Raw genomic sequence first — 17646 nt, 5'->3', positions numbered from 1 at the left:
AAAAAAATAGGTCTTAAATAGCATGTAAGTGGCACACAGACCTTGTACTGATCTGAAACAGCACCCAGTTTAAATGGATGTGCACTTAAAAAGATGTACTTATACAAAGTGCATCTCTAGTTAGTGTTCATCTCCTATCATATGTTTTCCTACTGCCCATGGTCAGAGCTCAGTCTTTAAAAGGTCACAAATTTGTTAAATCAAAACCCTTTAGAAACAAATAAAAGGCCTTTAGAAGTAGACTGATTACTAACAGAGATTTATAAGATCTCCTGATTGAATTAAGCACTTAACTCCTGTTGACTGTCAGTGGGAGTTAGGCACCTAATCTGCTTTTGGTATATCACACAACATGACTATTTATATCATTTGGCACCTACATCCCATAATTCTAGTCTAAAGTGACTAAGCCTGAGTGAAAATAACATCTAACCCACGTTTCAATTTTATGTCTTTCCATTTTACTAAAGCATTGTTTGGATAGTGTGTTTAGAATATTTTTGCAATGGGAAAAGTGTATTGACATATGGCTGGAGTCATTTTGCTCAAACTTAAACATTAAACTCTCCTTTCAGAAGAAGCCAGTCAAGGACAAGTTGATTCCCAAAAGCAAATTTCATAAAATTGGGTGTGTATGACAGCAGAAGGGGAAGAGTGATGGATTCATAATGGAACATGATTACCTATATCGAATTAGATGAGAGCTCTAAAATGTCATGATATCTAAATGCCTAGATACCACTTTATACATGAGGGATGTGTCTAGACTGGCAAGTTTTTCCACAAAAGCAGCTTCTTTTGTGGAAAAACTTCCCAGCTGTCTACACTGGGCTCTTGAATTTCCGCAAGAACACTGACGATCTCATGTAAGAAATCAGTGTTTCTTGCGGAAATACTATGCTGCTCCCATTCGGGCAAAAGGGACAGTGTAGACAGCCCAGATTTGTTTTGCGCAAAAAAGCCCCAATCGCGAAAATGGCGATTGGGGCTTTTTTGCGCAAAAGTGCGTCTAGATTGGCATGGATGCTTTTCCGCAAAAAGTGCTTTTGCGGAAAAGCGTCTGTGCCAATCTAGACGCTCTTTTCCGCAAATGCTTTTAACGGAAAACTTTTCCGTTAAAAGCATTTGTGGAAAATCATGCCAGTCTAGACGTAGCCATTTGCTATAGTCCTTCTTCTGTAATGAGTCCTATGCAAGAAGATCCCCATTGAAGTCAGTGGGGCTCAGTCTGGGGTGTGGGGGAATGTGTGTTTTTTGTTTGCTTTTGCAGAAGAGCCCATTGCAGAATCTATGTCCTTGGAAATGTTTCAGTGAAAAATATTTCCTGTGTTGCTGTTGAAGTGAAGGACTTTAGCCTTGGAAAAAATACCCTTGCAACATGAAATAATTCTGCTACATTGATCAAGTTGCTCTCAAGACCATATTGTTTGAAATGTATATTGTAAGTGAATAATAGACCTCAGGGTTTATTGTATTTCTTCAGTTCCTGGATGACAAGCCCTTTGCAGAATCAAATTGAATTGTTCTGAAATATTTGTGGCCAAGGACACCAAGATTCTCAGTAGTACATAAATTTTAAGAAATCCAGGCTTTCTTTTCTGACCCATATTTTCCAGCAGCCTTTGACCCCACACAGTGTTGCTACATATTCTTTTAATAAAAGACAAAATATTTTGCTTACTTGTGTCAGAGAAAACTGACTTGGCTCTCACTATTTAAAAAGCTTTTTCCATTGAGTTATGCTACAGTGGAGCTTCATTTTTTCTCCTATTGTTTTCAGTAATCATCACAGAGCTTTGCCCTAGCAAAAGGTATACAGCTGTAAGCTCTTCTCTACTGCACCTAAACTTGGTCCCACCAAAGAGGAAGTTGATATTGTTTCAGGCACCATCTTTTGCATGGATTTCCTACTAGCAATCTGCTCGCTCCATCCCTCATTATATCCCCATGCTGACCTAGTGATCCCCAACTTCCCCACACCGCAGGGCTACGTCTAGACTGCATCCCTTTTCCGTAAAAATTACAGAATAAGGGATCTTTTGGAAAAGGCTTTATTTTACAAAAGATCCACGTCTAGACTGGCGCTTTTTTCCGGCAAAGCTTTGTACCGAAAAAAAGCGGCAGCCATTTTTATGCTAATGAAGCAGGGGAGATTTAAATCCCCGCTTCATTAGCAATTGCGTTACGTCTAATTTATATCCCTTTTACGAAAAAAGGATGCAGTCTAGATGTAGCCCAGTTGGGTAAAGAGTTTGACTTTAAGCATGTGCTTAAATCCCATTGACCTCAATAAGAGGTATGTGTGTGCTTAGTTTTAGACATATGTAAGTGCAGCGCCTACTAGGAATTGGATTACTCACCTGTTTGGAGACTTGGGGTCATGTACATTTTGTAGGATCTAGGCAGTGCAGGGAAGGAGTCATCTCTTTTTCTTTACTTCCATTTTCCCCACCCTTGTTCCACTTGTATTGCTTCCCTTACTAATGGAAGGCAGCATTTGGTCCTTGATACCTTTCAGGATTTTACATACTTCCACTTTGTATAATAGAACTGTATAGGGGCCAGTTGGCTAATTGGTTTTGTGCCCATGGAGGAATTTCCCTCAATAACTTCCATGATAGTTCTGAGCAAGTAAGTCCTTGCTGTATACTTGCTGGTTGGCCCAGACATGTTGCCACTAATCTTTTGCTAGAAAAAAGTGGATTGTGATTGAGTTTCTCTGCACAATATTCATAGGCCACCTGGCTTCACTCCAGCTCAGGCTAACTTTCAGAATGTAGAAATAAAGTTAACTGTAAAGTTGTATGTTGTTTTAACTGAATGCAAATAGATTGAGTTGTTCTCATTGTTTTCATACTTAGACTAGGTACTTCGTGCTCAGTATTCTGAGACCTGCTGCTCCAATAAGGATGGTTTTTAATATGCATACATGAATTTTTTTTAGTGTAATTCATTGCTGAGAGTCAATATCCTTCAAGGGAGCAGAGAAAACAGTGCACTGAAAAAGAAACTTTTGGAGAGTAGATAACTGTGTAAGATAATTAGCAAGGTTTTATGGCACTATAGTACTGCTAATAAATAATAATAATATGGTTCCCATAAGCCCCCATTCCATAGTAGCTGAATGCTTCACAATCATTAATAAACTGATCCTCACAAAATCTGCAAGGTTGAGAAATGCTGTTGTCTCCATTTTACAGCTGAGGAACTGAAATGCAAAGGCCTGAAAAGTATTTTAGACATTTCATTTCCATAGAAGTTAGTAGTTAAATGCTTTTGAGGACCCAGGACAGACAGACTAAGCAACTTGCCCAAGGTTACACAGGAAGTCTCTGGTGATACTTGGAACTGAACCCACATTTGCTGGCTAACCTTGACTACTGGACCATCAATCCTCTCTATTTGGCTGTGTCTACACTGGGCCACTTATTCCGGAAAATCAACTGCTTTTCCGGAATAAGTTGCGAGCTGTCTACACTGGCCCTTGAATTTCCAGAAAAGCAACGATGCTCTACTGTACAAAATCAGCCTGTGACGGCTTGTGTGGGTGCGAACGCCCCCTCCCAGCAGGGCAAGGGGGTTCAGCGGACCCACCGTCTAGCCGTTCGAGTGCGATCACCCGGCCGCGAGTCCGGACCGGGGATCAGCGAACTCGTGGTTCCGCTTCCTCTGGGGCAATCCCGGGGTACCAGTCTGCCCGGGTGTCTAGGCGAGGAGGCGGTGCCGCCCCCGGCGGCCTGTCTGTCGGTCAGGTCCCCGTCGGGGCAGTCGAAATAAAAGGGTCTTCGCCCCTTTTTCTAGTCACCCCCCGCGGGGTTGCGTGGGTTGGGGTGTCGTGGTAGGGAGGGGAAACGTGGGGGACCCGGGCCCGCCCTCTCCACCGGGTCCCAGCCCGGGGCCCTAAGTGGGGGGAGAACGAAGTAGACGTTCTTCCCACGACAGGTGGGGTTTATCCCCGTAACGCACCTGTCCACGGGCGCCAGAAGGCCCCCGCCCCGGGCTGCTTCCACTCCCCGCTACCCTCCGCCCTGTCGGCGGGGGTCCCGCAGTCACTTACCCTGCCCGAGGCGTCGGTCTCGTCCTGTGGCTGTCGTGGGGATTCGGGGTCGTTCCCTCGTCTCCTCCAATGCGGGGGGGGGGTCCCCTTGGCAGCTGGGGCGACGGTGGTGGCGGCAGCTCCCCTGAGTGCCGCCTAGTCCTGCTCCACTGGGCCGCTTTTCAAACGGCCCGGGTGATGACGTCGGGGACGCCCGTTCCGCCCCCCCGGGTGTCCTGGCGTCCGCTGACGTCACGGCCGGGGCGTCCTGGCCTGACGTTGGCTCTGCGCGGCTCTGGCCGAGCGGTGCGCTGTTCGGGCTCCTCGCCCCTCGGCTGGGGCCGTCCCCGGCTTCTCCTTTCCCGCCGGGGAGTTAGCCGCCCCTCCCCCGGCGGGGCTTCCCCCCTGGCCCGCTTTCCCCTGCTCGCGGGGCTGCCTGCTGGCCCGTCCGACGGCCTCCAGGGGGCGCCGGCGGCCCCCGTTCTAGTGCGGACCTGCGGTGGTCCGTCACACAGCCGCTATTCCAGAAAAACTATTCTGCTGCCGCTCAGGCATAAGTTCTTATTCCGGAACACTGTTCCAGAAAAGGGCCAGTGTAGACAGCCCAGTAGTCTTTTCCAGAAAAAAGCCCCGATTGCGAAAATGGCAATCGGGGCTCTTTTCCGGAAAAGCGCGTCTACATTGGCCACAGATGCTTTTCCGGAAAAAGGGCTTTTCCAGAAAAGCAGCCTGCCAACGAAGACGCGCTTTTCTGGAAAAACTGAAAACAGAATAGTATTCCGTTTTAAGCATTTCCGGAAATTGATGCCTGTGTAGACACAGCCTTTATGTATAGGTGGATGAAGACTTTACATGACTTGTCCCCTTTAATTCAGCAGGCTTCAGTTGCCTATAGTCTGTAAGGCACTTTTGGATCCTTGGAGAGGAAAGCACTCTCTAAATTGAAGATATTACTCTATTATTCAAGTGCAACAAATGCTCTTTCATCAAATACTTATGAAAACAATATTGATGAAATTTTATGTGCTGTGAACATAAATATGTCCTATTTTTTTCAGTGATCAAATGCGAATGTGGCTAATCATTTATACTATATCAGTATATTTAAGCAACAGTCCCTTGGCAAATTTTTTTTATTATTTTTGCATCACTTGTGTATCAAGAAATAATTGATACAAAATTTCCCCTCCAATGTGTTAGGAACACATTGTTTGCCTAGCAATTCTGTTAAATGTTTTTTCCTTACTTTGTCTTTCAGGTTGACAGCTAAGGCAGTTGCTGTGTTGTTACCTATCTTGGGAAGTTCATGGATCTTTGGAGTTTTAGCTGTTAATGATCATGCACTAGTATTTCAGTACATGTTTGCAATATTCAATTCTATGCAAGTAAGTACATAGTGCTGGCTCTGAAGGCTCAAACATGAGCTGTAGATCACTGCAAACTTGCAACTTACAGATCTGCAGCAATGTTTCCAGTTGTGCACATTTTTCTGATCTTCCATTTCCCTTTATTTCATAAGACCATATAATCAGTGCTAGTACTCCAGTCTTTGCATGCTGAACATACTGAGCAATTAAGTGAAACATCAAGGACTAGATATTACAGTGGAAGCACTGCTAAAAATTTTCAGTTTGTAAAGTAAAATTAAGAGTCTGTGATCCACAAGGAGCCAGATAAGACAGTACTAGGTGGCTGGGTAGATCTTAGTAAATTAAGCAATAGGATACATGGGTTGCATTTGACAAAGGTTAATAGGAAAGAGGCTCAGTGATGCGTGTACTGCAGTTGTGACAGGAGGGCAAAGTAAAAGGGCCCTGAAAGCAAAGCATCCTTAGTTAGGAAAGGATTTAAAACCCTGCTTAACTATAAGCAGGTGCTTGATTACATCCATACAGTTAAGGGTATGTTTAAGCTTCCTTTCCTGAATTACAGAGTTAAAAACTGCATGTGTGATTTTTGTGGTCATCTCACAAAGGAGTTCGACAGAGAATTTGGAGGCAGACACTTTCTGTCAAAATTGTGTTAAAAACACACATTTCTTAAAAATAAAATAAAGGTTTTAGATGGAAAAATGTTGACTAGTAGCCTAATGCTTTAACTGGTGTTGTAAATGAATAAGTTAGGGAAGAATTTGACTCAATTATGCTTTAAATCTCTGACTGTACGACACGTAGTACAATATTTCACATAATTGTAATATTATCCTTCTCTGTATTTTATTTTAGGGATTTTTCATCTTCCTGTTTCACTGTCTTCTGAATTCAGAGGTATGATACCCCCACAATAAACAACCAATGATGCTAAAATACTGATAGGATGATACAAAGATTGAAAATAAGCTTTGATATGTTTAGGAAGCCCTTGTTTCATGCTGTTGCCTTAAGTACTGCTGCCCTTTATTCCTCAGTCATAGTTGCTTAGCAATGTGTATTTTTTGTACGTTGTCACTGTCATTACATTTTATGAGATTTTCAGGAAGACAGTTAAAAAAAACTCTCCAGTACTACAGATGTAAACCAAACAGAGAATTAACCCATTAAGGGCACTTCCCTTGTCACTGATATTTGTAAGTTTGTGGAAAAAACACGAAACTCTCTGTGATTTTATGACTCAGAGGACTCCTGCCCACACCTGACCCCACTTTGTAGAAATGTATGTTATTTAGCACATTTAACCTGAAGAGCATTTTCCTGATAGCTGATCACAGGTCAGAATTCAAGTGGAAAAGTATTGCTTCATCAGGGATTGCCACTAACACTCTATGGACAACATGTCTGAAGATGCAGAGGGGGAAATAAATATTAATCTCAGCAAAACAAACTTTTAGAACTCACTCGTCCCTTTCTTAATGAGAAACCAGAGTAGAACGTGTCCCAAGAACATTTCTTGGCAGGATACTCAGATTTTTACAGTGGATTAAAGGGGGGGGGGGGGTGTTTTCATTTAAGGGCTGTGTCACTGGATGGATTTTTTTTAGAGACAAAGCTTTAGCCAGATAAATGGGCTTTGTACAGGGAATCTCTACAAGGACCAGATCAGCCAGAATGCTTCCCTCTTCCTGGACACTGACCACTAAAAGCCCAGTAATATGACATTGTTACTGTAAATCAATGGCAATGATGGGAGCTGCTGCCAATACCATGTGGTGGTTTTGACCAATGGCTCAGCATCAGGACTGCCAACAGCAGGAGGAAAAGGGGCAACCAGCTATTCAAAAGTGCCTGAGGCTCCCCGCCACTGCTGCTGTTACCAAAGGATGAGTGGCAGCTGCAGACTTGGCCCTTTAAATTGCTGCAGGAGTTCCACATTGTAGAAGAGTCGGGGCCAGTGCAGTGCACACCAAGCCGCTCTGAGATCTGGCTGCCCCAGTCCCACCCCTTCCTGGAGTGTGCAGGACCCCCCTCCCACCTTGGTCAGGGTCCTGGCATGACTATTGCCCCTCCGTCCCCCGCCCAGCATATACACATATACATACTACTGACCATTCCTCTTCCCTCCATGATACACATACATATTGGAACTGCTCCAGTTCTGCACTGTTACTGGCCTTCTCTACCAGCAGAAGAGCACGGAGGACATGGTGCTTGCAATAATCAGGTACTTGCAGAGCACCATCATCATGACCATTGTTGAATGTAATCAAACCCTCTGCCCCAGGAAGTTCATACTGTTAGAGTCACGTACTGAATTATGTAGCAGCAGTGGGAACAGAAAGTGGCATAAATGTGTAAAGCTACGAGGGCTGGTAAGAAGTAAGAAGGAAAAATATTTAAATAATCTGTTGTTCCCTGTGATCACAGACTTATCTTTCCATGAACCATCTGACTCCCAAATAAAAGAACCCAGCACCTAGATATTTATATCTGACTTGATACCTTCTTTTTTCTTTACTAAGGAAGGGAATTCATATACTCCTCCGGATGATTTTAGAGGCACTAGGTACTTCAGAGTCTGAATTTCTGGCAAACCACAGGAATGAACAACCGCCTTTTGAGGAATATTTCTCATTAGCTCCACTGTACTGTTTCTATGAGGTGCTCTACTTAAAAGACACCTTCCAAAAACACTTTAAAAAATTCTTTCCTTCTCAAAGGAAAGCAAAACCACTAGCAGTATTTTGAAGTAGAAGGGTAAAGTAGAGATACAGGATTTTACAAGCAATGCATAAGATCTGTTTGAGGAAATACTGTAAAATATGGCTGTACGTTTGATTCTCTGAGGATTATGCAATGACAGAGCAAAGTACAATTTTTTACCCACAATTATTTTTTGTTTTGTTTTGTTTTTCAAAGTAAAAAGGAGGACAACAACAAAAGTGGGAGGAGAATATAAACAACAATTATAGCATATAAGAGAAATATAAAAAGGCACATATAAAACACCAGAGGAACTACAAATACACAGAGCACCTTATGCCAGTTTTAATTGTACATGTCAGGAAAATAAGAATGGTTTTTTTTTTTAATCCTCAACAGTTGGCTCCCTTCTGCTTTCAGAAGGGCAAAACTGCCACTGACTTCAAAAGGTACCAGATCAACACAGTGATAATTAATTCTCTCATGATTTACTAAGTCTCACAGATTGACAGGCCACTGCTATAGTTAATTTTCCTGGTTTTTCTCCACTAGGGTTTAACAATAAGTATTTTGTAAATCATGCTAGATTCTAATTTGCAGGCACCAACATGGCTTAGAGACATGAGCACTGGGCTAGGAATCAGGAGACCTACGTGCTAGTCTTGACTCTGCCACTCCCTGTCTGGGTGCCCATGGGCAAGTCACTTCCGTATTCTGTGCCTCCTTTTCCCCAGTTCTAAAATGGAGATACTGGTATTGCCCCTCTATGAGGATTTAAGAATCACGTGTAATTGTTTTGTCCCCACCTTCTAAACTAAGAAGCATAATAAACTGACATACAGCAATCATCACATTTCTGGGTTGTGCAGTTTTATTTGATCCATCCAGAAATGAGCTGATTTATACTGAAAAGCATTATGTAGTTCATATATATATGTCTGTAGCTAAGGTTCTGAGTATTCTGTTGCCTGCCACCTGTAAATGTGATCAGACAATCAAGTGCCAAATTAAAGGCAAGGACTTCAGGGAGGCTTGTTTGAGAATGTGAGCTTGTATTGTCACAAGGGGGTGCATTTACACAACTCAGTTATTTTGAAATAACTATGTGAGCATCTACAAAGCAATTCCATTATTTCGAAATAAATTTGAAATAATGGATGGGTTATTCCAGCTTTTGTATACCTCATTCCATGAGGAATAATGCCTATTCTGAAATAACTATTTCAGAATAGAAGTAGTGTGGATGATCCTCTGTAGCTATTTTGAAATAGCTCCTTTCCCACAGACACCTGTGCAGGCATATAGAAGTTGATGGAGTTACTTGACTATTTGAATTTGCAGGGCTAGCAGTTTAGAAATGACAGTAATGGCTTGGATCATCGCCTGTTAGGGAAAAACTTTCAGGGAGGGGTTCTGGAGGAGAAATTCTGCATGCCAGATCCCCTCATCCCATTAGAGAGAAATGGGTGTGTCTGTGCAGTGTCAGCGCTGCAGGGCCCAGCTATAAATTTGGTGACTCACATAGAAACTAGAAGATCCCTGGCAGACCTTGTGCTTCTGGGGTGCACATGGAGGCTAGAGCAATTGCTGGCTCCTGGTAGAGCAGTTCCTTTGGAATTGCTCAGTATTCGGTGTAGGGTGCAAAGATGTAGTTGATACAATTTGAGTTTATATTTTTACTTATAAAATGTTCTAATCTGATAAATGTGCCTCTTGATAAACAATAAAATGGAACCCTGCGATGTTACTACTACTACACAGTAGAACGACAAATATTTCATAATGTTATTTGTATATGAACTCTCATTAACTTATAAGATAAAGATAATAGTTTGTACTTGAGGAATAAATATAACCAGATTAGGATCATCATCTTCTGACAACCTTCTAATGCCTCTTTCCAAAGGTTAGAGCCGCCTTTAAACACAAAACAAAGGTGTGGTCCCTCACAAGCAGTTCAAGTCGCAACATCAATGTGAAACCCTTCAATTCTGATATTGTAAGTACTCCCATAAGTGCCATTTTTATCCTTTTGTATGGGCTCTAGGGCTGTAGAGCAAAACTGTGAACTAGCTAATATGTTCACTGGCAGTTCTGAAAAAAATCAAGAGTGGTTTGGTTTGGTCAAACTGAAGTAAAAACATTTTAAAATTTTTTTTACTAAAGTGAAAATAATAGAAAAACTTTATTTGGGCTCTAAAACACATTTTGTTTAGCCTGAAATGATTTTATTTTTAACATTTTTTAACACAAGCAAAGAAATTGAAGGGCTGGATTCACAAAACCAGAGACCAAAAGACATAGGATTTAACAAAAGAGCTGAAGAACTGGTCTTCACTGCTGAAGGAGATTGAATCTAAGTTACACAACTTCAGCTATATGAATAATGTAGCTGAAGTCAATGTACATACATCTACTTACCATGGTGTTTTCACTGAAGTGTGTTGACTGAAGACACTCCCCTGTCAACTCGCCTTGACTTTTTTATTCAGGTGGAGTAGGGGAGTCAATGGGAGAGGGATCAGCAGTTGGTTTATTACAGATGTGATAAATTGAACCCCTCTGGATTGATAACTGCCCCCTCAGTCCAGCCAATAGAGACACAGAGGTCCATCCGAGACTAGCATGATGGTTAGGGACACATACTTGGGAAGAGGGTGACCTGGGTTGCAGTCTGTGCTCCTGTCCCAGGTTACAAACTCATGTCTCCCAGATCCTTGGTGAGTACCCTAATCACTAGACTATGCGAATAATACCAACCTCTCCTACACAGCTTTGTGTAGCCTTGAAAATTGAAACATTTCATGTTCAAAATGTAACAATGGTTTGTTTTAACACGCATAAATCTTTCTTTGTTTGTTTAGTCTGAAACGGTTTGTCCAAATTGACACAAATTCGGGCAAAATGTTTCATTATATGAAAATCTGCATTTTTTTGGCGGAAAAAAAAGTTTTAGCTGAAAATGTTGTCCAGCTCTACAATAATCTTGTGGAAAGAAAGATGATGGGGGACAGCAGAGTTACTTACCTCTGTGTCTACAGCTTGTTCTATAGCCAGTTGTGATGGACAAGTGTTGTGTTGTAACTCTAGGAGATATTCTGAAAGCAGTGGGCTAAATTCTGTTCTCTGATACAACAAAATGTCACAGATTTGGGGCCTGATCCAAAGCCTATTGAATTCAATGAGAATCTCTCCATTGATTCCAATGAGCTTTGTACTGGGTCCTTTAAGATTGTAGCTGGTCTCACTATTGAGTTCCTCTGAAGACCATAACTTTTAGTTGGAGGTAGAGCTGTCAAAAGTCAGAATTATTGTTTCTTGGCTAATTTGGCTATTTCAATAGTTTTGAATTTTTTTTATCAAATGGAAATGTTTTGATCAGGTCATTTTCAGCTGTCAGCTGTCAAGTCTTCTATGATTTCTGACTTCAAGCAGTCCTACTATGCAATTCCCGAAGCAAGGGACTAATAGGACCCAGGGCTTTTAGGCTCCTGGGCCAGCAGGACTCTCCAATGACCAACTCCCACAATTTTGTGAGCCAAATTCCCTGAGATTTGGGCAGACCTAGGAGCTGTCTGTCTCAAGATTATGGAAGCTCTAAGGCCAGTCAGCCTGGCAGCTTTACCTTGGAACCACAATTCCTGAAGCCTATCCTAGAACTTCCAGACTCCCCTCTTTGTGGTGGAGCATATGGAAGCTCTTAGTGCCCCAGCTAGAGCCTGGATATTGGGTTTCAGTGCCAGCTGATTTCCCAGACCACTTGGCTCCCTGGGCTGCAGAAGTCAGTCAGTCCAGACAGCCAACTGGCATAGGAGTCTGGAAGCTGTGGCATCCACAACCCTCGGGACATTCCACATAACAAGACTATCCTGGAGATGCAAATCCTGGAAACCCAGGAGTGTCTACTAATAGGCAGCCCTTCAGCTGCTCTATCAAGCAGCTGGGCATAGTGGCTGGGAGAGATCTGAGATCTGCCTGACAGGCTGAGTTCTGCAGGTGACCCAGCAAGAGACTTGTCAAAAGTGACAGGTTTGCATGAAACATTTTGCTTTTGATGAATTGGAATTTTCTGATGCAGAACTGTTCCAGCAGACAATTTCCAACCTTCTTTACATTTGAATCTCTCGAATAAACATTTATATAAGCAAATCAACATGTATGTATGCATTCCCCTTACCCCACTCACACACACACATACATATACACTCAAGGAAGGCTTAAGTTACCTTGAGGCAAAATCAATTTATTTGATAAGAAACTGTATATTAAAAATGACAGCTTTTGAAGTAATTGGCAATGATCACTTAGTAATACCTGACAATACATGTTAAATGTCTCCTTTATGGCTTGTGCTCTCAAGAGTATGAGGGAATGTGGAGTCTAGATTGATGCTTTCAGGTTTTCATGTTCTCCAATCAATACAATTTACCAAAAGGGTAAATCTAGTTTTAATACTACTGTATATTGTTTTTCAGATGACTGGGAATAGGCCAGGTGCCACTCCTACAAAGCTAAACACCTGGGACAAGAGTACCAATTCAGCCAATCAGATTGATTTATCAGCAGTCTGACACTAGAACCAACTTCTCTCTGAAAATCAAGCCATACTCTTCAGGACCTCTAATACGGCACCCAGTGGTATTGTCTCTCTGTTAATGCCAGTAGGAACTGCTCCTCTAATCACTGCATAATAATTTGGAAACTGTCACATTGCTTTGCCAAGTACATACAAGTCTGCCCTTATCTGCCTCCTTTCCAGTGTGTAACACTATCTACCACTTTGCTATTAGAAATAGCTGCTAAATAACTAACACTACTGTACACTGGATGGTTTTGTCAGTAAAAATGACAACACTTGTAATGGGAAGGCTAATGCTATCTAAATCTAAAGGTAATGTATTACAGGAAAAATGCACTTCAATGCGCTGCAGATGAAATGCTTCTTGTTTTGAAATGCTTCCAGTTCTTGTTTAATTGTGCACTCTGTTTACATTTAATGCCTTAAATAATTCAATTATCCCGATGAAGCGTATAACACCACATACTTCCAATAGGCATTTGATTGGAACACTGTAAGAAAGCCAGGTCTTAAGGAACTATGAAAAAATTCCAGCCATTCAGCCCATGCTATTGACTTGGGACCAGTGAAGCAGATATACATTATTCTATACATACATAAACAATGTGAGTCTATACATATCACAAACATACATTCACACACACAAAGAGACTGCTAACTTTAAATATTCCTTTTTCCATGTCTGTAATATATATATATATATATATGCCTCTGACTGCTCTGTTCCAGTCCACAATATCAGTTTCATTTAAATGGTGATTTGTGTATGCTGACAAAATGTAACAGAAGCTAGTTGTCTCAGTGTTTCAGATAGAAGTAACAATGGACCATCACACACATTTCACAAATGGAGTTGACCAATAGTTTCTGGAAATCAACCCCCACACTGTGACTTACCTTCTCCTTTTAGTGGCCAGAAAAAGACACTGAATTCTAACAACATACTGTGAAGGTAGCAAGACTGAAGATGGATCTGTGTATTGGTATCTACAGACATATTTTAAGCAGATCTTCAGACAGTCTTTTGTGTTTTAAATTCTACTCAGCATTCAGCAGTTTTTGCTTCTAATACAAATATAGGAAGCATCTTAATGGGGGAAGGAGGGCAGTGTTCCCTCTAAAATTTTCCAACCATGAGCAGAATTTGTTTTGGCTGGTGCACTAATATTGAAGTCATGAGCAGTGGTTTGGATGTGTGCCACCATGGCACCCAATTTATTAATACACACATTCCCGGCCACCAGAGCAAACATGTCCCCCCACCCCCGACATGTGGCAGGTCCCATTCCTGCCCTCAACTGCCAGAGCAGGCCTCCCCCCCCTTTCCCTGCTACATGGCTGCAGAAGGTCCCAGCCTCCCATCCCAGAGACTCCCTCACCATGCTGTCTCAGCCACTCCTGGCTCTCCAGAAGTGGTGTGTGGGGCGAGAACATTGGTGGAGGCGGAGGACTCTCATTTTTCATTGGAGTGATGACTTCCTGCTTCTTGTAGACTGTATCAGTGGGTAATTCACTTATGAAGGTAGTCTGGGCACATTAGAGGCAGATTCTCAGCTATGCTATTGCTGTGCCCACCCACGTAGGAGCTGGGAAGAGAAGAAAAGGTGGCTTTTGCCAGTGATGTGTCCCTGTTATCCTGAGGCTGATCAGGGACTCATTTAGCCTCAAAAACATTCACCTTGTTCTGTCTTCTAAGCAACAGTGATTTCAAAGGGAACATTCCAGCAGCTCAGGCTTCACAGGTCAAAAATAAAATTCCTGTCACCTCTCCTTTCTCCTTTTCATATCTCTAATGCCTCTCCTCCCAGATGCTGCCCCTATCTCACCCAAGGATTCCCTTTTAGTAGACAAACTCTCTGGAGATTTGTACTTGCTTTCACAAAACTTTGTGCTACTAGCTGTAGGGGGCTGAAGATTTGACACAGCATTTTCAAAGTATCTTTCCACACTTAATGATTGTACTGTCCACTGTTAAGGCCAAGTAGTGATCCACAGAAATCAATGACCACCTCCTACTGAAGTAGTGGAAATTTTACCATTGCTTTCTGGGGACTGGGATTTGTTCCCTAACTAAAAGTGAATGAGATTCTGCAGTTATTGCATTAATTTAAGTTTATTGCAGATTTAACCATGCAAAACAGAGTAGAATTTAGCCCACTTTGTTTGTAATAAACACTAGTAAATACAATTATTTGTTAATTCTAATCCTTTGAGCAGAATAATTCTGCTTTGTTGACATCTAAGACCTGGTCTATACTTGGGAGTAATTTTTAAATAACTCCCCTTATTTCTAAATAACAAGCAATCAACCCCATTATTTCAAAATGAGGGGCTGGTTATTTTGAAATAATAACTCCTGCTCTCCATGAGGAATAATGCTTATTTCGAAACAGTTATTTTGAAATAGTGATAGTATGGATGCTCCATTCCTGCTATTTCAAAATAACTATTCCCCAGAGTCATTCAAAGTAATCACTCCCCAGAGCTTCCTGGGGCTGTTAGCAAGGTAGCACATCCACATAGAAGGAGCCTGCCTTAGACTAATTTTGAGGTTTCCCTGTAGTGTGGACACACAATATTGAAATAGTTATTTTGGGAGTTATTATTTATAAGTTATTTCAAAATAATTTCCTAATGTGCCCTAACTGTAAAAGAAGGGAAAGAAGAAAGCTAAATATTGAAGAGGCTGTATCTGCCTATTGGCTTTTTGTTTAGGTTTGTGCATTATTTTTGGCCCTTTGAGCATTGGAATAATTGTTACAACTATGAAAATACAACTTGTGAAAAGAGAAGTCCTGCTTCAAAAGATACAATCAGAAGAGTGATTAGAATATATGGAAGCAGGTTGTTGTAACAGAATAATACTGTGATAACAGAGGTCAAAGTGTCTGTGTGCTGATAAAATATTTAAACATATTTTTGATACTGGAGCACATTTACCAAAAAGCTGTGACCATGGATATAGAATATAACCCTATTAAGCAACTTCTCCTTTAATCATTATATTGTAGAAAAAGTGATGTTGTGAATGAGTCATAGGAAATACAGGGGTTTTTAATCTGTATTTTTAATTATTTATAATTTCCACTGTGTTCTTTTCTCACTTTAAATTGTACTTCTATGCTAAATGTATAGCAGTCACCCAAGTTAGTGTCTGTAGCAATGATTATCATAGATCCATTTCAAAAGATCACTTTACATACAGTATAACACTATCTACTTCAAAGGGTTAAGTCTATTTTTTTATCCAGGTAAACATAGTCTCCAAAATATATCAATAGACTCAATGAATCATGAACATGATTTTTTTAACACAATGAAATACGACATAGATCGATTATATAAGGAGTGAACATTTATTATACCATATGTATTGAGATCTAGATACTACAAAAATGTTTGCAGTAAATAACCTGTGTCCGTGCTTTAACTGTGTATTTTGAACATTAAGTAATATATCTTGGTTATGTCATGTGAGTTTAGGTGTTAGAACACTGTATTACTATTAATGTTTTAGTTTGGGAATGGAGTTTCTTTTGTTTGCTTCTTTAGTTTCTGATACATTGGGAAAAAAAACCCACCAGCATATTGTAAGCTTTGTTCTTCCCCACCTAAGTCTATTCATCTTGTTTTATTCTATGTATTTTTCACAGTTTTACTGAATGCAGAAAATGTACTGAAATAGGAATGCTTGAAATGAATCTTCCAAAACCCCTCTTTTTATCCTCTGTCTTTTAAAGCATGAAAATCATGCAGTTTATTTATGGGCATGTATATGGCAGCTTTTGCAGTATTTCTTCTGGATAGCATCATTTTCTCAATGGTATGAAATCTTAATTCATTGAGTTGTGAGTTTTAAAATAGATCATGTACCAAGAATAACTTTACAAGTAAGTAATAATTAAATGTGTTTTCTAAAATAAAATAATACATCTTAATTTTCTAATGAGATTTTCTGTTTGTTCCATTTATTTATGGGGTTAAAGAACAGTGGAAATAAGTAGTTTCATAGGGAAGTACCAAAACTGTTCTTAAGCATATCAGTCCTTATTCAGAGAAGTCTCCCTGAAGAATTCACAGCACATAGCCTAGTGGGACCAAGATATTATGTTTGCAAGAGATTTATTTTAAACTTTATATCCACAGAATATACTGGGGAATATTGTTCCTTAATCTTAAGAAAGGAGCCTATTTGCTGAGGCTGCCACTTAAGGATTATTCCTTTAACATGGTCATTGTAACAGCTGAGTCAGAGCTGATTTCTATTTGGCCATTGGCCTCCACATTGTAGGTTATGTTTGGATGACTGGATACCATCAATATCATGGATAGTCTTTGTTGTAATTGCTCTTATTCAGACAACAGGTGTGACAAATAGCATTCTGGTTTGTCATATTAGGGTAGAATGTCACCAGCCATAGTGAAAGCCACAAAGGGAGAGATCTCCAGAAGTATGAAACTGCTCAGTGGGTGGTGACAGTGACCACTCAGAAGGTGCAGGACTCAGGATACTGTGCCACCTGTCAGAGATCTATGAGAAATGCAGGAACATGCCCTGCACATCACTGGCTGGACACAAGCTCTTGGCCCGTCAATTACACTTGTAAGCCTCCCATCCTATATTCATACCTTTGTCTTCCCCCTCCACCCTCCACACAGGATGTGGAATCACTTAGCCTCTCTCCCAATGCACATGTCTGTCTATAGGGGTGAGTGAATAAAGCAACAGACCAGGAAGAGATTAAGGCAAGGAGCATCCATTAATATTTAATGACAATTTACATTCTGACTCTGGGAAGCATCCCTAATGAGGGGATGCTCCTGAGTGTCTCTGCATCTTGGGTGCTTACACCCACATCCCTACAACATATTTTTATTTCTAGGAATTACAGCTGGCTCAAGTGATGCAAGAGGGGAAATCATTAAATGAAGTGACCAACCATCTCTTTTTCCTC

At 41.1% G+C, this 17646-nt stretch overlaps 1 protein-coding gene across 4 annotated transcripts in view; it reads left to right on the top strand.

Moving 5' to 3' along the window:
• Positions 1 to 16636, top strand: part of ADGRD1 (adhesion G protein-coupled receptor D1) — a 332179-nt gene extending 315543 nt beyond the window's left edge. For 3 of the 4 annotated variants that reach the window (XM_006120531.5, XM_075898421.2, XM_075898422.2), the window contains 4 exons: positions 5295 to 5421; positions 6262 to 6303; positions 10019 to 10111; positions 12588 to 16636. In XM_006120531.5, coding sequence (XP_006120593.3) covers positions 5295 to 5421; positions 6262 to 6303; positions 10019 to 10111; positions 12588 to 12683 — 358 coding nt within the window. In that variant the 3' untranslated portion in view covers positions 12684 to 16636. The remainder of the gene's footprint in view (positions 1 to 5294; positions 5422 to 6261; positions 6304 to 10018; positions 10112 to 12587) is intronic. The other variant, XM_006120532.5, reaches the window with a different exon arrangement.
• Positions 16637 to 17646: the final 1010 nt, after the last annotated feature.

Source organism: Pelodiscus sinensis, chromosome Z, assembly GCF_052426305.1.
Source record: "Pelodiscus sinensis isolate ZL-2025 chromosome Z, ASM5242630v1, whole genome shotgun sequence".
NCBI lineage: Eukaryota > Metazoa > Chordata > Testudines > Trionychidae > Pelodiscus > Pelodiscus sinensis.
The sequence above is the reverse complement of the archived record's forward strand: the minus strand, read 5'-3'. Positions and strand labels throughout refer to the sequence as shown.